The sequence below is a fragment of the Anser cygnoides genome, chromosome 18, assembly GCF_040182565.1.
Source record: "Anser cygnoides isolate HZ-2024a breed goose chromosome 18, Taihu_goose_T2T_genome, whole genome shotgun sequence".
Classification (NCBI taxonomy): domain Eukaryota; kingdom Metazoa; phylum Chordata; class Aves; order Anseriformes; family Anatidae; genus Anser; species Anser cygnoides.
In genome coordinates, this window is record NC_089890.1 from 4,217,844 (window position 1) to 4,239,981 (window position 22,138).

The 22,138-nt window shown below is 50.1% G+C and overlaps 1 protein-coding gene across 2 annotated transcripts in view; it reads left to right on the forward strand.

Moving 5' to 3' along the window:
- Positions 1 to 21,822, forward strand: part of CASTOR2 (cytosolic arginine sensor for mTORC1 subunit 2) — a 127,718-nt gene extending 105,896 nt beyond the window's left edge. For both annotated transcript variants that reach the window (XM_066979646.1, XM_013189303.3), the window contains 7 exons: positions 2,979 to 3,172; positions 3,922 to 4,054; positions 5,359 to 5,482; positions 6,082 to 6,192; positions 7,590 to 7,672; positions 8,605 to 8,699; positions 12,992 to 21,822. In XM_066979646.1, coding sequence (XP_066835747.1) covers positions 2,979 to 3,172; positions 3,922 to 4,054; positions 5,359 to 5,482; positions 6,082 to 6,192; positions 7,590 to 7,672; positions 8,605 to 8,699; positions 12,992 to 13,057 — 806 coding nt within the window. In that variant the 3' untranslated portion in view covers positions 13,058 to 21,822. The remainder of the gene's footprint in view (positions 1 to 2,978; positions 3,173 to 3,921; positions 4,055 to 5,358; positions 5,483 to 6,081; positions 6,193 to 7,589; positions 7,673 to 8,604; positions 8,700 to 12,991) is intronic.
- The last annotated feature ends 316 nt before the right edge of the window (positions 21,823 to 22,138 follow it).

Below are 22,138 nucleotides of genomic sequence, written 5' to 3' on the forward strand. Positions count from 1 at the left end.
CGTAATTAACAGAGCTCAACCCTGACTTTGTAGAGGTCCTTCTCAGCCCGAGGTGAGGTGTCCCCTCTGGTCAGGAGCAGGAGTGATGAGCCGGCAGTGAGGGGATCTTGAGAGCCCGATGGAGGGATCTGTGCGCCGGTCCTGTGTGGGGAATGCCTCGGTGCCAAAGCCACAGGGCATCAGGAGATGGGGGAGATGATGGAGGTTTGGTGGGTTTGGTGGGTTGGGGCTGAATCATGGACGGTTCCTCATTTTGCTCTTTATTTATTACCTTCATCTGCCTCACTGAGTCTGCGTGAATGTTCGTTTGGTGTTTTCAGCTCCCCTTATGCTTGGTGCCTTTAACAGCTTCCTGGGCAAAGCACCTTCCCACGTGGCTTATTCAGTGCTATTTAGACGAATTTGTTGAGCTTCTAGCCTGGGTTTGTCTCAATAAAGTTTGGGCTGTACCTTTCCATCTGGCTGCCTAGTGGGAACAGTGTCCAGAGGTGATGCTTTCAGTCACTATATGGCTTTTGCACAATTAATTGAATTATGAGAAGCAGGTTACTTAAACGAACAAAATGACCCTGTCACACTTCGCAGGGCCTGTTAAACCCATAAAAACAAACATGATCAACACTGCCCAGCAATTACTAATGCAACTGGCAAATTGGCCTCCCTGCCCCGTAATGAACAGGTCGACGAGGTCTTCTTGGGGCCGTCCTCCAGCACCACAGCTGCCGGAGGGAATCGCAGTAATGCCTCCATCCACCGAGCAGTGCTGCATCTGCCATCGCATCCCTGACCCAAAACAGCTTACTGGTATTTAACGGGCTGTAATCACGTCACCCATGCACAGCAGAGAATATTCTTCTGGGAAATGAGCTGTGATCTCTTCTCGCTGCTGGTGGCAAATCGCTCAGAGAATTGGGCGCGCTGGGGACGTGCTGGCTGCAGGTGGGACAGGCCATGGAGTGCAGGGACTGGGGCAACCGCCCTGCCTGCTGCTTTGGGGGTGATTTTGCAGAGAGGAGAGGTGCCACTTGGCCCTGTGGTGGTTTAGATGCCTGCCTGCTTTAATGGCTCTGGGATGCGGGAAATGGAAGTGTAAATACTGATGACATGCAGGTGCCTTTCCTGCACTTGCCTGCTCTGTGGTGCCAGGGAGCAAATACATGTCCAAAGAAGGAACACAGCTTTTTTCTTTTTTTTTTTCTCTCCTTTTTATTTGTTTCTCAGGCAAGGAGCAGAGCTGGGAATAAAGGAAAAAAGGTGTCAGCTGGTTATTAGATCAGCAGCAGTTGTTTTGAGCCCTAGCTTCTCCATGCCAGTTGATGTAGTAAGCTTTGTTTTGGGGGTACCTTCCTGATGTGAAGGGCGATCTGATCACCAAATGGTATTTTGCTGCCATAATTTTCTGCAAGCAACTTGCAGTGGTCTCTCCGAGGTAACATGCTGTTGATTAATGCACAAACTTACCCAATCTCCCTGGTGCCCAGTTTTCATTCCGTGCAAGCTCTGATTATTCAGTAAAAAAGAAACATTGGCCTATGAAGCTAAACATCAAAATGCAAAAGCAGAACCCTCAGTGTCCCCACTGTTTGCAGTGTGTTTGCTCAGGGTTATTTTCATGCCACACACAACTGAGGTTATTGAGGAGAGCAAAACGAACAGTGTTTGTTATTCAGTTCTTTTTGGGTTTTCAGCACTATCCTCGTCTCAGAGCAGCGGTGCCTGGGGATTCAGGGGGTGTGAGGTTACGAATTTATTACATGGTGTGTGGAGCTGTACAGAAACAGCTCCCAGAGGCCTCCCTGAAGGAGAAGGAAAGGATACAGCATGGAGGAGCCAGGAGTGGGTGGATGGAGTAGGAGACGTGGGTACGGACATGGCGCAGTGTGCCTGTGGTGTCGAGGGCTGAGTGCAAGAGCAGCAGTACTGCAATTTATGTTTTCAGACTGCTGGGCTGCTCTAACCTCTAGCAAAGTGTGTAGCTTTCCTCTGGGACCTCCGTTGAGTCTTTGCTGGCTGAATCTGCATCTGAGGTCAAGTTCCTTAAGCCAAGGAGATTTAACTGGGATTATGCATTTGTGAGTCTGGCTCTGGCTCTGAACTGTTTGTTTCTGCAATTTGCCAAACCAAAATCCAAAGTCCAGACAATCTTAGAGAAGGTTATACCTTCATTCCAGAGTCCGTGTCTGGTTTTACAGGCAGTTAATACATTAAGGTTTCTTTAAAACAGTTAGAAATTTGTATTAAGTGGTTCAAGTACAGATTTTGAGCACCTTAATGACAATAGACTAGAAGCAAATGGAATGGAACTGGGGTTATTCTTAAAACGATTTCCTTTACCTCAATGTGTTATCACCTTGTAATCTCTAGTGCGTGTGTTACACCATCCGTCCCTTATAGAGCCGTGGGGTTCCTGGCTTCTGCATTAGAGATGGAGGCAGCAGACTGCAGATGCACAGGGGTCCTGCTCTGCACCTCCCACGCCTTGCCCTGGCACCCAGGCTCCTCCATCAACCTCCGTATCAAGTCCAGGAGGAAAAAAAAGGGTTTAGAGCACGAAAAGTAAATTAAAAAAAAAAAGAAGAAGAAGAAAGAAAAAGGGAGAAAAGCTTGAGTAAAGCAGTTGGAGAAATAGGGTGGTAGAGGAGACTGAAGTCAAAGACCTCAGGCTGTTTCCATGTGTGGATGTCAGCAGTGTGGGTCACCAGCATCCAAGCAAACAGCTGAGGCTCACGTAATGCCCTCTGTCATCCCTGGAAATCTGTGGGAATCCTGCAGTGAAGTTGGTGTGGTTGGTTTATCTAAGAAGCAGCACAGCACCAGGCTCTGAAGCAGTGTGGGGTGGCCAGGAGGCTGGCTGGATAAGTGGGCTCATCTCATTCCTTGCACTGAGGTCTGTGCTAACCACGTACAAATCAGATGGTGGACATGGCTCTCTCTGCTGCTAAAACAAATCTCTGTCCTCCCCTTCTGTCTCTTTGCAGAGCTCCCGTCCTCAGAACACTTGAGCGTGGCCGATGCGACATGGCTTGCCCTCAACGTGGTGTCTGGTGGAGGTGGCTTCTCCGGCTCCCAGCCCATCGGTGTGACCAAAATTGCCAAGTCAGTAATAGCACCACTAGCTGACCAAAACATCTCAGTGTTCATGCTCTCCACCTATCAGACGGACTTCATCCTGGTAAGAGGACACGAGAGAACTGGGCAGGCACCTGCCACCAAATGAAAGTTCACTTGGGCAGAGTTTTATTGGCAACAAGTTGTTTGAGGAGCAGCAGGAACACCAAAGCCTGCTTTCCCCAGAGCTCTGTGCCATGCCGTTGGGCTCTCTGGCATCTCAGGAGCTTTTCCCGTTCCCAAAAAGGCCATGAGGCATTTGTTGGTATGGGTTATCTGGTCTCTAATGAGAGTGGTCCTTCCCTTACTGGAGGCACTGGCAGCATTTTCCACCTTCCCTCTGACTTTGGTTTTCTGCATTATAGGAACATAGTGTTTGCTGTCAGGTTGCCTTATGATGGACAAGAGGCTCCAAAGTTGTTTTGGAGATGAGCAGACTCTGCCTCACATGTGTGCATGTGTGTGCACGCACACAGGGCACAACCACATAAGATCTGTTTCCTTAGGGAACAAGGCTGAAGAACAAGCAGTGCTAAATTCTTGAAGGGATGCTGGAAAAGAGGTGAAACATCTCCCTCTTAGTCACTGCAAGCTGCTTCAAGCTTGTAGAATTCCACAGGGATACTTGCAGTAAAAGCACCAAAAATGCTTCCCTAGACACAGATCTAGATGGCAATTATCCTGATGCACCTTCTGGCTCAAACCAGAATGATGTGTCCACTCTTCTGTGCCCTGAGAGTGCGTAGCCTCCGCTGCAGCACGCTCTCACTTCTGGTGCATGCCATCACAAGCTAACCCTGTTGTCACCTTCAGGTACGTGAGCGAGACCTGCCCTTCGTCATGCACACGCTGGCTGCTGAGTTCACCATCCTCAGAGTAGTGAACGGGGAGACGGTGGCTGCCGATGACCTTGGGATAACAAATGGATTTGTCAAACCAAAACTGGGTAAGGACCAGCGCGGGCCCAGCCTGCTGGGGAGTTTGTCCCTGTGGGGGTGAGGAGTCTGCCTCCTAGCTGCCTTCAGCGTTTTGGTGGGTGATTATCCTGTTGTAAGGTAATAAACCATCTTAACACATACCTGAGTCTATCCCAGTTCGACCAAGGATTTGAGGAGGTGCTTAACTTTCTGAGCAATGCTGATGAGCTTTGCTGAATTTGAGGCTTTTAATGCTAGTTTAATGTCTCTAGAGGAGACATGCCTTTTGTAGGACAGAAGGTTAAAACACAATTCATTTCAGTTGCAAAAATGGCATTGTCTGTAGCCCATACTTCACGTTTTAACATTTCAAAGGAAAACAGCTTATATAGAGGCTTGTTTATGCACTGGAGCAGTTGGTACATAGAGAATGTTGTTGTTCAACTTCCGCACTTCAGTACCACTCAGGATCAAGGCCAGAGTGAGCCCTAGGCCGTACAAAACCTTGGGATGTTTCCAGTGTACAGGAACAAGCATCGAGCAAAGGGCACAATCAGGAAAAGGAACTCCTTAAATACATATGTCTACGTACACACCTGTGTGCAGTTTTATGCCCACACCAAACAAAGCGGGGATCACTTATTTTGAAGTGCCACTCAGCCTCATCACTTGAAAGCTGTAGATCATCTTCTTAAGAAAAGGAGCCTTATACAAAAAGCATGAAGGAAGGGCACAGTGAACAGCATGCACAGGTGTGCAATTTGCTGTTTTGCTGTGTTTAACGGTTTAATGTCTAACTACTGGCTGCCCCGTAGCCACTGGCTGCAAGTGTGTTTGCCAAGCTGCTGCGTGTCAGCTGGTTTTTAATTTTTGTCAGTGTTACAGCAAAATAGGCCTTGAGAAAGGAGGGAAAAGAGGGCGTACTGCCAGCAACCACAGCCAGAGAGATGTCCTCCATAGTCCTTTTGAATGGTGGAAGCCTGAATTTATTTCTGCTGTACAGTTTATCTTGCCACCTTTAGCTGCCCCTGGTCTCCTGTGAGTGTACCCAGTGGCCTGAAAGCCCCTCTGAGCTGACTTGTGCTCCATGCAGGGCAGAGTACTTGGGATGCCCTCAGCCCACACCTCAGGGAGGATGCGGCAAGAGGAGGTTGTCCCCAGGCTCCTTGGTCCCTGTCTGAGAGCCCGCAGGGCTTCAGTAATGAGAAAGTTTCTGCTTTTACCTTGAAAACACTGCCAGTTTTCTCTGCGTGTGCATGGATAATGTCTTGTGGGATGCGAACCTGCTGCAGGTGTGGCTTCATAGCTGTGTGTGTCTGTGTGTCTCTTCCAGTTCAGAGGCCTGTCATTCATCCCCTTTCCAGTCCGAGTAATATGTTCTGCGTCACCAGCCTGGATCCAGATACCCTTCCCACTGTTGCTACACTCCTAATGGATGTCATGTTTTACTCCAATGGGTAGGTCGTGGCAGGGAGACAGGCTCCCCAGGGAGGTATGGGTGGTGTGCAGAGACACAAATTTACATTGCTGCTCTGGGATGCTTTGGGATCTGCTTATGCTGTCTTGCATTTAGGGAGGGAGAGGAGGGAGGTTTTACAGGCTCAGGAGGGTTGTCCTGACAGGTGGAAGGCATGCAGGAGATTGAGGCTGCCCAAAGACTTTGGCTTTTTTTTTTTTTTCTTTTGGCTTTGCAAAGGTGAGCCTTTTCAGACTTAAGCTAAGAGTAGCAACCTGATCCGTGTGCTGCAAATCCATATGTGACCCAAGGGTATACGGCTGGTTATGCTGCACCCTTCTGGTGCCTGCAGCTCCTGGCCCACTGCTCTCCTGCAGGAGGGACTTGTGGCAGGGGTGGGAGAGTTTTGTCAGTTGTGGGGACTGGCATTTTTTCCCCTGCAAAATCAAAAGAATGAAAAGCAGTGTGATGTGTCAGTACTCACTGTCACTTCCCTAAGTCAGTGTATGAACATCTCTGGTTTCAGTGGCTGTATCTACTTTAAAAGCCTTCCTTTGCTCTTCTAGCCACAGCTAATGTTGTTCTTTTCTGTATGTTCAGAGTAAAAGACTCGGTGGTCGGCAACGAAGACTCGGGACACATTCGCTTTTTCTCCTTTTCTCTCATTGAGGGTTACATCTCCTTGGTCATGGATGTCCAGACACAGCAGAGGTGAGCTTTGCTCTTAGGGTCTCCTGAGCTCCCAAAAAACACCTGTGATGTTCTTAAAGGAGCAGGAAGTCGTTTGAGCTCCTACATGTTAATTCTGGGGAGCCTCATTGTGTGGCTGTCACATGCCTGTGCATCCTGTCACTTTACTGAGTGCAGTCTGGCATGTTGATCCAGGTCCAGAAGTTTGGCCTTGTCTCTTCAAGCCCTTGGTGAAGTAACAAGCCAGTGTAATGTAGGATCCCAAGAGCTGTCTTACTTTCGAAAGAGGGACACTGGAGCAAAGTGGTTTTGACATTTTTATTCCATTGTTCATTACTTGTAATCTTAAGAGCAAAAACCAAAAAAATCTGGTGTATGTGGTTGAAGATTTACTGCCAAAAACTGAGAGTGGGGTGGGGACTTCGGTGGCACTGTCCTCCCACTTCACTTTCACACATGGCTGGGCTTGGTGCAGAGTCTGGTTGTGATGATAATGTACTGAGTCATCCCTGTGCCGCAGGAGCCCATGGCTCGTTTGTCTGGCAAGGCAAAAAGTCAGCTAGGGAACAAATATCAGCCTGTTTGTGTGTGTGTACTTCTGCAGCTCCACGTCACAGGAGTCTCTAAGGTCTAGAGGCTAGACAGCATGCTGCACTGAGATGCGATGCATAGGTTTGCTTTTGACACACAGTGCAGTGCTTGGTTTGATTCTTGCCTGCCCTAGGGGCTTGTTTTGCAAACTATTAATTGCCCTCTTGAAAGTTTCTTCGACCTTAATTGGGGTAAACCTCTGTCTGCCTTCAAGAGAGGCCTGAGGCTTGGAGCAGCAGCCTGGTGCTTGGGGAACCGGGGTGGCCAGTTCCTTCTCTGTCACGCACCGCCTGCTTGACCTCGGGCAAGTCACGTAGCCACCAACTAGCCTTCTTTCCTCACTACAGAACTGGGATCTTTGCAGGGCTCTCAGGGGCCTCCCAGGGATGGTATGGTAAAAAGCACTGGTGATGCTCAGACACAAAAACGTTGGGCACTGTCACATACCAAAGAGAGTGTGTCTAGAAGCATCTGCCGCCTCTAGGTGCTTCAAAACCAGCTCAAGTCAAGCACTTGTATTAAAAGTCTTAAGGTTTTTAAAGCTGGGGCATCGCCTGTTGCTTAGGATTTTTTTTTCTGTGCCTCACTGAGTACCTGTGTACACTTCCAGCATCAGATGCTTATTTAGTGTAGGACATCTGGAGGGGCAGGCAGGTGCACCTGTGCCGTTTGCCATGACTTTTCTCAGTTTCACCGAGCTGCTGCTGCTGCTGCTATTGCTGGCTTCAAGCAGGGAAGGGATACAGGAACAGCAGCATACCCGCAGGCAGAATCCGACACACCGCTGTGTTTTAATTGCCGCATTTGGTGTTCCTTTTCTTTTGCAGATTTCCTAATAATTTGTTGTTTACAAGTGCATCTGGCGAACTCTGGAAGATGGTGCGGATTGGTGGGCAGCCTCTTGGCTTCGGTAGGTAAACATTTGGGGGATCAGTTGGTGCACAGGTAGCCACTTGCCTCGGGGCCTTCAAAGGTGATGGAAAAATCCATCTGACTGAGGCTTTTTGAGAGCCAGCAGCTTAACTTGACTTTGCAAGCTGAGGTTTTCAAATAGGTAGAGCCTGACTCCTACCTGATAAGTCAGACTTCCAGGTCTAGAAGTGCTACGTGCTTGACAGCTCCATCTAAATTACATTCATCTGCTGGTCATTGGCGGTAGATACAGCTAGGTCTCTGTTTAAAAATTAAAAATGGACAAAAAGGCAGCATGGGAATGCATTGTAGGTACTGAAAGCAGCAGTCAGAAAGCACTGTTGTACTCCAGTGCAATCCTTGGAAAACTCTGGGGCCTTAGGTTGAGTATTGAGTTACAGCAAGGGTCCTGTTCACAGACCTGTTTCACTTCCAGTGCTGCAAACGTTTTTTCTACTGAAAAGAGTATTGGACCTAAGTAGCACAGAGCAAATACATCACATCTGCAGAAGTATTCCTGTTATCTTCATGTCTCCTGCAATTATAAAGGAGTCCAATCTGAGTTCTGCAATAAAGACATGATAGTCAGAAAACACTGGGGCTCCATCCCATGGTTTCTGTAACAGTTCCAAAATACAGGCTTCAAGAAAACTTCTGAAAATTTCTTTCCTTTTTTTTTTTTTTTGGTACTATTTAGTACTTTCTTCCACACCAGACAAAAAAAATGATGCAAGAAGGAAATTTTCATGCACCTTCTTTTAATGCATCTCAGAGGCAAAATATGTAGAAATGGCCCAGCATATTAATTGATAGAACCTGCCAGTCCCCTGAGTATGCAATATTTTAATATGTTAGCTTAGAATCCAGTTGAGATGTTTAATTTGTATCAGTGAAATGGACAATCATTCATTTTTTTTATCTCCCCTACAGATGAATGTGGAATTGTCGCTCAGATTTCTGAGCCTTTGGCCGCGGCCGACATCCCAGCCTACTACATCAGTACTTTTAAGTTTGATCACGCGTTGGTGAGTCTTAAGGAAGCTTCTTTGGGGTAGGGGAGGTCTTTTGGTCTTTTTCCTTGGGAGAAAAACCACGAAGAGAATAACATTTCCCATCTGGAGAACTCATTGAGGGGCCTTTTCTGTGATGCAGCGGCCCTGTGTCACAGGCTCCTGAACCAAGCTCAGCCCTACCCCAAGGTAAAACCTCATTAGGGATTGTCATTCTTGGAGAATCATGGAGACTTTGTGACCTTCCCAGTCTCTTCCAGTGCATCACTGTCCTTTGTTAGGAACAGCCACCGACCCGCTCCATTTTCCTGCAGTCATGGTCAGAGCCTGCAGACTCTCCGGAGCATGGTGCATTTGTGGGGGAACTGTCCTGCACCAACAGCACCCTGCTGCCTTCATCTCGTGGTGCCTGCGTGGCCCTAACCTCTGCGGTTTGAGATCTGTCTGTGAGTCAGGGTTAGCTCTGCTCTTCCTGCTCTGTCCTCCTCCTGGTGTAGACCTTTCGTAGGGAGTAATAACTGGCAGCCGGGCAAGGGCAGGTGATTTTGAGGACGTGTTTTTGTGAGCATCAGTAGCAGTTGCAGTGCAGGCATTGTCTTGTCATTCGTGTGGGGCTCTCTTCTCTTTTATATCAGCAGATATTTTACCTTTTAGGCACTGGGCCTACCTCTGCTCCTTCCTTCGGCTTTATAGGACACCCTCAAAAATGAGGAATTTCCCTGAAAAGGGAAGATTGCTACACCTGTGCCTGCAAACAGGATGGCATTTCTCTTGGAGCCTGTTCCTCAAGTATTTAGGGAGGGAGTCAGTAGCCTATGCACTAACAAAACTAACAAAACTCTGCTGTTTTGTGCTTTTTGTTTTCTTAAATATGCCCTTTATTGCGTTATACCTCTCCTTATATCAGTGTAAATTCACTGTCCAGGCCCTACTTTTGACCTGTAGAAGCTCCAAGGAGTTCAAGGGGTTTTTTTTGCACTGTTTTTCCTTCAGCTAATTACTTTGGTTTTTCACAGCTGGCACGAACCATTTGCAGCCCGTAGGTCATATGTGTAAAGAGTAAAAGGTAAATATTTTTCTAGATAGCAAAGGTCAGAGTGTTATATATGCTTGTCTTATTTTCTTGAATATTAACTGTGCTGATAAGATAAGCTAATAAAACACCATTTTAAAATCAATACTGTTAGCTTTGCCTCACATTCCTACCTGTTGTTGTGGCCACAGGAACATGCTTTCTGTGCAGGGCACAGGGTGCACAGTGCTTCTAATTGTCAAGCGATATCTGGAGAGCTAAACCCTGCTGCTGAAAATAGATTTTTCACTTAAAACTTGTGCCATACAATTGTGATGACTCTGCAGCAGCTCCGCCTTTTAAAAGCATCTCTCCCTGCTGCATCCAAGCCCAGCAGCTCCCTGCCTCTGAGCAGCTGGCAAGGTGTTATTTTGGCTGTGCATTAAGGTCTTGCATATCTCCCTTCCTCAAATCAGTATTTTATCCTTTTTCTTGCTACTTGTTGTTTTTTTCTTACAGTTTTAAAAGCCTTTTCATCTGGATGGTGCTATTCTAGCTGTCAAAACCTTTCACCAAAACATGTTGGATGCTGGTGCTTTTCAAGCCCTCCTTTGCTTGACTTTGCTCCAGAAGCAGTGGCTGGGCTGTGTGCTTTCTGGCTCTAGGCTGGTTTGGTTAGCCAAGAACCTCACCTAGATTCTGGCATGTTTTCCCTAACTTTACACTGTTTTTTTGCTACGCAAACACCTTGACTTCTAGTGGCATTTCTCAAGGTCTAAGAGCATCCTGAATCCTTTCTCTGCATCCTCTCTTTCTTTGTTTAAGGTCATTCAGTATTTGCTGTCAACAATTTAGAGTGCTTTATAAAAAAAATGTTGTTCCCCTTGACCTGATCTTTATCCTCCTGTCCATCTTAAGGTGTTTTTTGTTGCTTATTTTTTTATTTGACCTGGCTGTTAATACTTAGGTCTCCCTGCATTGCTGGAGCAGTAGAAGTGTGCTCTGGAAACCAGGAGCTGTGCTTGAGAAGAGGTCCCTTTGGGAGACATTGCTGAGATGGGAACCTCCAGGTCTCTGGTGTGATGATGTAGGACTGGGCTGGAGAGAGCTACGGTTTCCAGCTCCCTCTAGGGTATGTCTAGAGAGAGCAAGTGAGAAGGGTCCCTTTTAGCTTTTCCAGGTGCTCTGCTCTCATTGCCTCATGCTGGGAGGTGTCTTGCTCTTCACCAGCATTTTGCATCCGATGAGGCTGAAGCAATGTCTGGGAGGTAGTTTGGAGCTTTGCTCTGCCTTTCGTGGATGCTTTGCTCTGCCCTCTGGCTGACGAGTGAACGTGCTGCACCAGTTGCCCTGGTTTGGGGATCTCTTATAAGGGGCAGAGAGGGGTAGGACTTCTCCACTGGTGGCAAACCAGGATGTTTGCCTACAAATCAAAACTGTTTGCACATCTGTCCTGGAGAAAATCAAGCCGAAACCTTCGTGGTATGATTGATATTTCCTTGACATTAAGGGCGTCAAGCATTTTCCAGTGAGTGAAGGTTCAGCCTGCTGAGTTTAATTAAACAAGGAGGTGCAGGTCAAAGCCAGCTCTGCTTCCTCCTGCTTCTGTACTGCCCTAAAGGAGCACATGGAGAGATCCTGATCCTCTGCTGGGTCTGGCTAAGGAAACGTGTCCTGCAAACTCGGTTCCTGTGTCTTTTCTCATTATCTTCTGGAGAAGCAAAGAGCCACACAGCATCTACCACTGCAGTATTCAATGTACAGGGAAAAAAAATGAAAGAAGCAGAGGAGAGTCCTGTCTCATAGTCCTATTTCATGCGGTGGATGTTTGCTGGAGTTTTCTTCCAAACCCAGAAAAAATAGCTATATGGTTGTTCTAAGATTATTTTCTTCCTTTCCCAGCTGACCTTTGTTCACACATCATCAGAGTTAGCGTCTCCTGTTCCATCTTCCCACTGGAAAATTGAATGCTTTTCTTGTTATTTCTCATGGCCTTTTTTTTTTTTATTATTTTTCTCAGTTTTGTTAAAAGCCCTGCAGAAAATCACAGCCCAGTTTTATTTCCACTGTCTGAGCTCTGAAGGGTCTCCAATGAATCCAGGTATTGTGCTCCTGGCCAAGGACTCAAATACCTCACAGACGAAGCAGTCCCTTCTTCAGCTTACTTAACGTGAATTATTTTGGCTTCTTGCAGCAGCTCACAGATAATTTATTTTTCCCTCAGTCCCCTCTCCACTTTCCAGGAGCTGTTAGCTGCCTGTCCCCTGAGTGTCATCTGTGGTTTATGTAACGGTCAGACGCCTCTTTTCTGTCTCACGTAACTTTACTTGTGATATTCTTTTCTACTGATGACAGTCGCTCCAAGATCTTCTGCATCTTCTGTTACAAGGGATTCTTCCTGCACCAAGTGTGAACAGACACCCACAAATAATATTGTGTGTGGACTTCTGTGGTTAAGTTTCATCACAAGATCGGAGTAAGAACTCTCAGGTGCTGTGCTGCACCATCTGGGACCCCCACCACAAACAGATGGGCAGGCCTCTTCTTCTTTGGACAAACGGTCCCTTCGTCACCTGATGTGGTCTCCCCACCCACGCTCTCGTGTCCCAAACCTGTAGGGTGCCCTGGAGAGCCTCACGGGCTCTCAGGCAGGTGTATAAATCCATCAGGCAGGCACCGTGTGCAAGTGAGCTCCTGGCATACACACGCATAAAGCAAAGTCTCCGGGATAAATGAGCCACGAGGGCTTGCAGCTTTACCCCTTTCCTCCCACCTGTGAAATCCATACAGGGAATTGCAAGGTTTGAGGTGGTTTGGGGGCAGAAAGTGGCTCTCCTGAGCCAGACCCAACGCTGGAGCAGTGGCAGCACCAAAGGTGGTGGTGTGTTTTCTGCAGTCCTGGGTGGGGAGCGGCTGCTCCCCCTCCTGCCAGGGGCAGCATTGCTCGCCCCAGCGTGGTGCTTTGCCAACAACAGCAAGGGAAGAGAGGGGAGAGGGAGAAGAGAAGGCAAGGAAGGGCCTAAAACTGTTGTCTCCCCACCAGCAGACACCGTACAGACAGCAAATAGCCAGCTCTCACTTGAAAAACTTGCTCCTATGGGAGCTACACATCAGCACTTTCGCACCGGAGGGGGTCTCTCGTAGACAAAGCCCTTTCTCAGTGGAGCTCAGGTGTCCAGCATCCCACCTGGCACCCTGGGGCTCTTCTGGCTTTGTCTCCTGCCTCTCTCTTCGTTGTCATCCGACCCTGGCTTTTGCTAGAGCCTGACCTTTCTCTTTTTCTGTTTTCTTGCAGGTACCTGAAGAAAATATAAACGGTGTGGTCAATGCACTCCAAGTCAGTCAAGCTGAAAAGCATTAGAAATCTTCTGAGCTGGTTCCAGATGCTTTTTATTATTATAATTATTATTATTATTATTATTATTATTCTTTTTTTCTCACAGTATTTCTCGAAAAAAATCTGATTCCAGAGAGTGACATGAAAAGAGACTGTGGAAAGTTGAGCAGAAACAGCTCCAATAAGCCTTTGTTTTAATTATTATTATTATTATTATTATTGTTATTTTATTAAATTTCTTTATGAATGAGGGGCAGGAGGAAAGGGAGTTCAGACAGTTTCCTGAGGCCCAGCGCTGAGGCGAAGGGCGACCTTTGGCGGTGTGGAAGGAGCGCGCCGGGGACACCGGTGTCTCCCTGAAATGTGGCGGCACGGCTGCGGGCGCTCTGCCGAGGGCTTGGTGGCACGGCCAGAGCAGAGGGGCCATAAACACTACGAAATGTGGAATTAAACGGAAAAGACGTCGCATAGTGCTGGCTTGTCTCCTCGCATCAGCCTTTCTCTGAGGACCGTCCGTCGTTGCGTATGTTGAGATAGGATGGGGACCGGGTTCTGTTTCCCCTGACAAAACTCTTTGGCGTTGGAAAAGGGGAGAGTATCCTTTTGTCTGAGTTGTCCCCTTCTTTCCTTTCTCCTTGCAGTCAAAGCCTGGCTGCCTGCAGTAAGCCCGGGGGGGACGTGTTGCTCTGGCCTGCCTCCCAGGTGGTGCCACCACCGCTTTGTCTGCTTCGAAGCCCGGCCGTTCCAGTTCAGTTTTCCCCAGCCACCCTCGGTGTCCTCCCAGTGTGTCCCCTGTGCTGGGGCAGCTGTTGGCCCCTCACCCCACGTCACAGCTGTCCCCTTGTCCCCCAGGGCCAGAAGAGGAGGAGGGAGGCTTCTCTTCTCACATCCCCTCCGTTCCTTTCCCGTCCTATTTTTGGACATTCATGGGGGCATGAAGCGTTGCCCAGGGCCCCTCAGTAGCTGCTCCTCCCCTACCCTGCACAGCCTGGGCCATCTTGTCCGAGACCCACAGCAGGTTGTTGTCCCCTGCAGGGCCAGGAGGGTGCCCAAACCCTGCCAGGACCCTTCGGTGGGTTTTATCAGCTCCTTCATCACCAGGGTGGAAATCGCTGCTGCCTGGGGACTCGATTCCCAGGGTCTTTCCATTGGGTTCAGGCCTTTGAAAGCCACACGGTGCTGAACGCTCCTGAAAAGCAAGGTGTTTTGTCTGGCCCCGCCACACGCAGGTGACATGGCTCTTCCCCTGGGGCATGCTTGTGTCTGCCTCATGTCACAGCTACAAGGTGGCAGGGCCAAAGCGCTGAGGTGCCACGGGGGACAGCGGTGACCAGCACCCGGAGAGCAAACGGCACCCCGAGCAGAGAGAGGGGAGGCCACCTGCAGGCCTCTGCTTTTACAGCGAGGAGCCCGAGTATTTCTTGCGTTCCTGGGCTTCCTCCTGTCTTTGACGTGAAGGAGTAGCAGTCTCAGAGTTTTAATGAGGACTTACTGAAGAGACGGCCTCTAGCATGGATTTCGTGAGGCTGCATCTCGCAGGGTTTTGCGTTAAGCTGCAGGCAGTATGCAAGCTCCTGGGATCGCGCTGTGGGCATGGTTTGTGTTGGTGTGTAGGACACGCAGCCAGGTTTATAGCGGGGTGCAGGACATGCAGGCACTCACACTGGCATACGGCTCGCTGGTTAGTTCTCCTTTCATGGCATTGGAGGGCTGAGATAAATTTGAGTTATATTTGTGCTTTCTGGTGCTGCTGGACCCAGACATTGAGCTTCAAATCCCTTTGTTTTCTGATCAGCGGGGTGTTGTGTGGCAGCTGGGCAGGGAATCGGAGCATCCGCAAACAGAATCATCGGTAACTTTTATTTCTAGGCCCCAGCTGCATTAAAGCGTCCCGGCTGAGGAGCACTTGGGCACGTTTAATGCTTTACCCAGCAGTGTGTTTCACTGTTCCGTTACGTGGGTTTTCAGAGTTGCCCTGTGACACCTAACATTCACTCCAGATTTCTGGACTAAAGGTTTATTCCCGGTGTGGCACCATGGATGTTTGCTCAGAAGGATGCTTCGGTTTCCTGCCACGTGCCGTGAGGATGCTGGCACAGGCCGTGTGGTGCAATATTAGAAAAAAAAACAGAAACAAAAAACCAGAGATGTTTTATGTGAGGCTGCGTGGTGTCAGCAGCCGTGAGCTGAGCTGAAGGTTGCAGTGGGGTGCTCGGTAGCTTTTCACCACATAAAGCATTGAAGGGTTTCTCCTTGGGGTGGCAGGTTGTTTGTGGGGTCACGCAGTTGTTCTGGAGATGGAAGCCAGAACATCGCTGCTTGATCTGCAGCTCTGGAAAGCCACCCGAGCTTTCTGGTCAGCCGAGTCGAGCCTGAGCTTTCCCTGCGTGTAAGGACAGTGCCAGGGGGACAGGTCCTGTGTGCACTCGTGGGCTCTGCCAGCCACTGAAAAAACGGGCATTTGGCCCCTTTGTGCATCATAGAGCAGCGTGCGTTGGCCTCCCCGTGTGCCACTGCCGCTTGCTGAGGGCCGCGACGCTAACACTAAGGGATTACTTGAAGTGAGCAGCAGCTTTACTGAGCCTTAAGAGAAAGCAAAAAAATTTAGTTTTTATTTTATTTTTTAAAATTTTGCACTCAGGCTATTCTAGAGGGTGGTTGTTTTTTTTTTCCATTTACGTTTTCCTCTTCTTTCCCTGAGGGAGTCGGCCTTAAATCTGTGAAATCTGTGGATGTCTCCGGGGTGCTTCAAAACGTCACAAAGCAGGTTGATGTCCCGCCCTGACAATGTCACAAGGTGGAAAACCCCTCAGGGGCCTTCCTGTGTCCACCATCATCCGTGGACTCACATTTTTATTTCCTCTCCCTTTCTGTCTTGATAACCAAGTAGATGGTTCCAGGCGACGAGGGGCGATTCCCCCTGGTGCTCCCTGCCTCACTGCAGTGCTGGGAATGGGGCTGACCCTGCGTGTGGTTCAGATCAGCACCAACTTGGGATCTGGCATTACTTGTGAGAGTATCGATACGAGGCTAAGGCAAGACGGGGGCTGTGGGGGCTTTGTTAAAAAAAAAAATAATAATATCACATTTAATGAGCACACTTAATGAGTTCAAAGCAGTGGCTCTTCAAGCTGCCCGACAGCTCCTCCTCGCCAGCACTTTGGGGTGGGGGAAAATGGAAGGGTCTTTTTCTTTTGTAATGCCTTACGATACTCATGTCTCTGTGCATCCCTGGCATTGTGATGGTTCTTTGCCACTCTGGATAAAAGGAAGAAAACGTTCCCGTGGCACAGACTACGTCTGGGCATCTGCAGCGCCAAAAACCCAGGTTAGGTGCCAGCTGCCCGCGCTGTGTCCAAGCCCCACTCTCATCATCTTGGAGTATTCTCTCTTTACGGCCACGGTTGCTGCTGATCAGGGACCCCTCAGCCCCGCAGGACCCCCCCGTGCCCCCGGGGTTCCTCTCGGTGCACTTCACCAAACGGCGCAATGCAAAGCGCGTTTCCAGCCCTGCAAGGAGGGGTGGGCAGGGGAGGAGGAAGCAGCCCTCGCTCGCCCTCCTTGCTTCTCCGAGGCCTTCGTTTCTTAGCAATTGAAACTTTTCCCATGCTGTGTGTTACTGCCTGGGGTTCTTTGTCTTTCTCCGCACGGTTAGATTTTGGCTGCAAGTTCCTTTCTACTGTGCAAGAGTGCGCGTATGTTCATAGAAGTGTGTAGTGTTTCTGTAGGAATAGTATGTCCCTGTTGTACACATGTAGAAATGCCTGTGTTTTATGTTTGTATGGCTGTATACTGTACATAGCATATATACTTGAGCAATATAGGTTAATATATACCGCGTGAGTATGTGTGTGTGTACTCCGGGCAGACGCAGTAAGTGCCGTATACACACATTTACTCACCATATATTTTTAATTCAAGTATATAGGCAATACGAATACTTAGTTATACTCTGGATTTCTTGACACGTTTCCAGCAAAGAGCAGCGGCGAAGCCCCCTCGGAGCAAGGCTGCGGCTCCTCCGCTTGCTGTGGGCGGGCAGAGCCCGACCCCGATGCGCAGCGCGGTGCGGCCGCAGCGCTGGGTTTCCCTGCCTGCTTCGGAAACACCCTGTTCCTCTTCAGTTCGGTGCCTCAAGCACAAAGACTTTAGAAAGAATGCTCCTTTTTCATTTTTAGTTGCTGTCCTGAATGCTTCAGCGTCTCCGTGCGGGGCTGCCCGTGCCTGTTCCGCAAATCCTTGGCTGATCTGGGGTACCTGTTTTTCACCTAGAGGGCAGTTTGGGCAGAGGAGGTGTAGGTTTTGGTTGGTTGGTGGCCTGAAGGCAACCCATTGCCACTGCGGATGTCTGGTATTTATTGGATAGCTTGTGTTTGTTGACCTGAGGAGCTTTAAATCGGTGGGTTATTAACTCAGTGGGTTATTTTTAAATAGATGGACGTGGAGGAGGGTCTTCTCCTGTTAAGAGTAACAGAGGCTGCCTGAACTCAGTAACTGGAAATGCGTGGGCTTTGCATCTCGTCATCAGACTTCCCTGCTGGCCAGGAGTGCTTTGAGAAGGCTCTGTGTGGGAAAAGGCTCTCACCCCAACCATCGTCCCGCAGTCACACTGCACCAAATGCTTCCTGGCCGCTTGCCCTTCGGCTCCTCCAGGTCACTGACCCAAAACTGCACCCTTCAGCAGCCTTGTGCAGCTTTCTGTTTCTTCTTGGACACTGAAGTCAGTTCGGTTTGCAGGTGATGGAGTTTCTGAAAGATGGTGCTCTGAGTGGCGTGCGATAATCCTTGCATGGGAGGCTTTAGTGGAAGCATTTGGATTTGGCTGGAGCAGACTGTGGCTCCTGCAGTGGGTGACATTAGCACTGAGACTGACTTACTGGCAACGCTGTTGATAAAGGGCATTCATCATGTAAACGCCGTGCTGCTGCTTCCAAGCTAGCTTTGAACTCCAAGCTCAGTGTTACCAGCACCACGGGCATGGGTAGGGAACGCTGCTGGGGGAAGATGAACCGACCCTGGTCCCTAACACAAGTCTGTCAGTGTCGGACCCTTTCCCGTTACTGTCCTGCCTGCCCTGGGGCCATGTTCTTGGTCCATGCTGACCCGCAGCAGCCCCGGGGCTGTTTCCCTGTGGGAGGAAGGGAGGGGACGGCTGGGGCACCGACTGGTGCGAAGGGCATTTGTCATTTCCTTTGTACTTGAGCAAATATGAAGGTATGCGGTTTTGCTCGTTTGTTGTGAGCACAAAACCATTTTTCTTCTTTCTCCAATTTGAACCAAGCAGAGTTCCTTTCCCTGCCCAGCTCCCCTCTCATTCCCCGGGGGCGCCTTCGTCCCGGTCCCAGCCACGGTGCCACGGGCCCTCCCAAAGCCCCGGTCCTCAGAAATCCTCCGATGTGCAGCCTCTGCCTTGGGGAGAGCCTCTGTGGGTCTCTGCGTGCTCAGAGGCAGCAGATCCTTGGTGAAGGGTGCCGGGTCCCGTGTCGGTGCTCCTTTCGTACTGCTTCAATGCGAGCAGCTCCTGCCCTGTTGCTGGGTGATCGCCGTTTTCTGATGGCGACACGGGAGGAGTTCTTGGTTCAGCCCGAGTCTGAGCAGCAGCTGCTAGCTCCTGAGCAAAAGTGTCTCACTGCAGCATTCGGTGATGGACAAGAAATCGTTCCCTGATGAGGATTTCTTTTCTTTCTGTTATTACTGCTGCTGTGGACATCTCCAGTAAGCAGCTTAAGGCATCTCACTTACCTGTTCCCATCCTGACTGCAAATGCCGGACTGGATTAAACTTTTATTACCTGCTAGAGAGTAAAACGCAGTAAGCCTTTTGCCAAATAGTATTTACGTCGTACCGCGCGTGCTGGGGTGTGTTTACATTGGCCGAGATGTGCAGATCTGCCTCGCAGACTTAGATACCTCCTCCCCACACATTCATCTGTCCGTCTGTCCGTCCCCCCATGGGCTGTTCGTGTTGGGGCCGACGATACCCCGTGGGCATCGTGGGGGCTCTGAGTCCAGGTGGAAACGCTCGGGGCGATTCTCCCACCATGGGCTGGGGGACCCTGACCGTGAATCCTGAGTTCCTCTGCTGCCTTCAGCCCCTTTCCATCTCCCTGCTGCGTCCTTCACTTAATCTTCATTAAGCACAACTCGGTTTAAATACCAGCTCTAATTAGCACAGGGGAAGAAAAGTGTTTGCAATACAGCACAAGCACTGGAGGCTGCTCATGCTGCAGCTGCCCCTGCAGAAGCTCTGGTGAATGTGGAGCAATGCACAGACCCTGTTTTTGGCAGGGGAAATAAATGAAGTATGTATCAAGCAAAGTGTATTATAATTTTAGGGTGTGAATGTGCAGGGAAACATACCTCTTTGGAACACATATAGCCAAGAAGTCCCTCTCTTGGTCTCTCTAGACAGCACCAGCTATTTCTCCTGGTTGGGAAGCTAACTCCTACGGTGAGGGCTGGGACTGAAGGCTACCTTCAGACCACAAGTCATAGCCTTCCCCCGCTCTGTAATCCCCTCTGTTTTGTAAATGACTTGGGGGTGGATTTGGGACTGGGGACGGACGGCATGGCTGGGGTCAGCACGGCGGGGCTGTTGGTTTGAGAGCCCATGGGGTGCTGCAGGTCCCTCTCCAGTAGCTGTGCCAGTGCCCTCCCCACCCTGATGCCAAAAAGTGGCTCCGTTCCTCCTTCATTTGGGGGCTCGATTGGATTTTTCCCCCGGTGCAGATGTGGCAGAGGTGATGTCACTTGCACGGCGCGTTTGGGAGGGAGTTGGAGTTGGGGCCCTGCTTCCCCCACCTCCCTGCTGCCATCTCAGCGCCTCGAGGACCTGAACCCTTCTGCGACGGCAGCGATAAGCCTTTTCTTTTCCCCCCAAAGGATTCCTACCAGCTCTTTTGTAACTTGAAAAAAATTAATTTTCCGAGTACCCTGCCCTTTGTGGGAATGCCGCTGCCGTCCCAGCGCGGCTGCTGGCAGCATGAGTGCTCCACTGGTGGGAGACGGCGGGGAGCATTCGCCGTGCAGAGCCGAAGGAAGAGGTGGGGAGCTGTGTTCTTGGGGCCTAGGAGAAAAACCCCACTGCCCTTCATTATCTCTTGTAATTAGTTGTGATGCCTGGCTTGTGATTGTTTTTGAATTGTTGAGATCAGCAAAGTGACCCAGTGAGTTTTGCTACAGCTGCAAGGCTGCTGGGGGCAGGGCACCTGGGTGGTGTCGCGGGGGAACAAGCGGTTCTGGTCTGTTCGGTCAGTCTTGGTGCTGGAGAACCCGCTGGGGTTTGAACATCTCCTTTTGGGTGTGACCCTCTGTGGTTTCCCTCCTGGGGCACATGCGGTGCTGAGGCCAGCCCTGGTCCGCGTTTGGAAACCCCAAAACCTTGCTGCTGCTGACAGCCCGGTGCCAGCCCTGTGGCCGTGGGCAGTGGGGCTGTGAGGATGGGACAGGCAAGGGGCGGCCTGGCAGGGATCTGCAGCAGGGCCCTGATGTGGAAGCCCTGATTAAGCCTCTGGACAAGCCGTCTGTCTCCCTCCACCTCCATTAGCCGTGCACCCGCCTGTTCTCCCCGTGTTTTTTTCCCACTAAACCAGGGGGTGCGAGGCCCTCACTTGCTCCTGTCGCTTGTCTCCTGCTCTTAGGGCACCGTAATGCACCCAGGAGGGTTAATTTGGGAGATGGTGGTGAATGGAGGAACCCAATCATCCCCATCGGTGCTTAGGGACAGATTTTGGGTTGGTTCCCGGGGCTGACATGCACTGTGTTGTCAGCCCTGGGGTAATTCTGGGCTCACGCTGCAGCTGCACCGCACCCGGCACCGTCACACCGAGTGGGCGCAGGTCAGCGGCCGTAGGGCACCGCCACCGCCTTGGTGTCTCACCTGGCTTCAGCAGCACTCAGCATCTCTCCCCCCCCCCACTTCTTTTGGACTTGAGAAGCAGCCCAGATTTTCCCCAAACGCCCAGGATTGCCCGTGGTCATAGCATTGCCCCAAATTTCCAGCAAGCAGAGGGGCTCCTGGTGCAGCATCTGCCCAGTGTGACCCAGGGCCTGCCCCTCGCTGCTTCGGGTGGCCCAGCAGGGCAGCCCCAGGGGCGCACAGACCTTGGGGACCTTAAAACCCCTTGTTTAGGTACCGCTGTCTCTGTAAGTGAGCGAGATCCCACTGCTGACCCCCAACACCCACATGCCTGGCAGAGGCTGGGCTGGGGACACAGACACCCTCAGCACCTCGACCTCCCGCAGCCCCGCTCGGGATCCTTTCCTTTGGTACAGTACAAAAAAAAAAAAAGCATTTTTATTTTTTTCCCCCCTTTAACTACCAGACTGATGCAAACCAAGGCAGGGGCTCACCCTGAGCCGCGGGGAGACCGGGGGGGAGGCTGGGGGCACGTGGCACAGGCGGCCCCTGGTGCGTCGACACCTTTGTGCCCGCCGCTGCTTGAGGGGACCGGTCTGCGGCCAGCATGGTGCCCCGGGCGCGATGCGTGGAGCTGAGAAGTGGATGCTTTGCTTTCCCAGCGAGTGCACACGCTTCTTTTCTTTGCTGGTCTTATGCTGAAAAGCTGAGATTTATGTACTGTATGGGGAAAAAAAAAAAACACACACAAAACATACACAGAAAAAAAAGAAAAAAAAAAAAAAACAATGTTCCAAAACAAATGACAGTATATTTTGTACTTTGTAAAGTGTTAATTAAAATGAAAAAGAAAAAAAATGAAACATACGCTGTCTGCTTTTGTACTGATCAAACTGATGAAAATAAAGCAGAGCTTGGCATTGTCTTTATAAGATGTAGCTCGCTTTTTTTTTCAACCCCTGGTTGCACTGGGCTGTATTCAGAGCCTGGGGCGCTTGGCAGCCCATGGGACCAACCTCAGGGTGTGCTTCAGCCCCAAGGGCTTCTCCATGCCCCAGGCTGCTCTTGGGGAGCCCCGAGCTTGCTCCGTCCCAGAATTTAGTCTGGGATCGTTAATCTGGAAAATTTTCATCTGGCAGTAAGCACCAAGTGTTTGTGACATGCAACCTTAATGCTTCGCCTTGAGAAAAAGCCATTGCAACAGAAAACCAGCCCCCCACGCTGCCGTGCAAGCTCATGGTCTCCCTG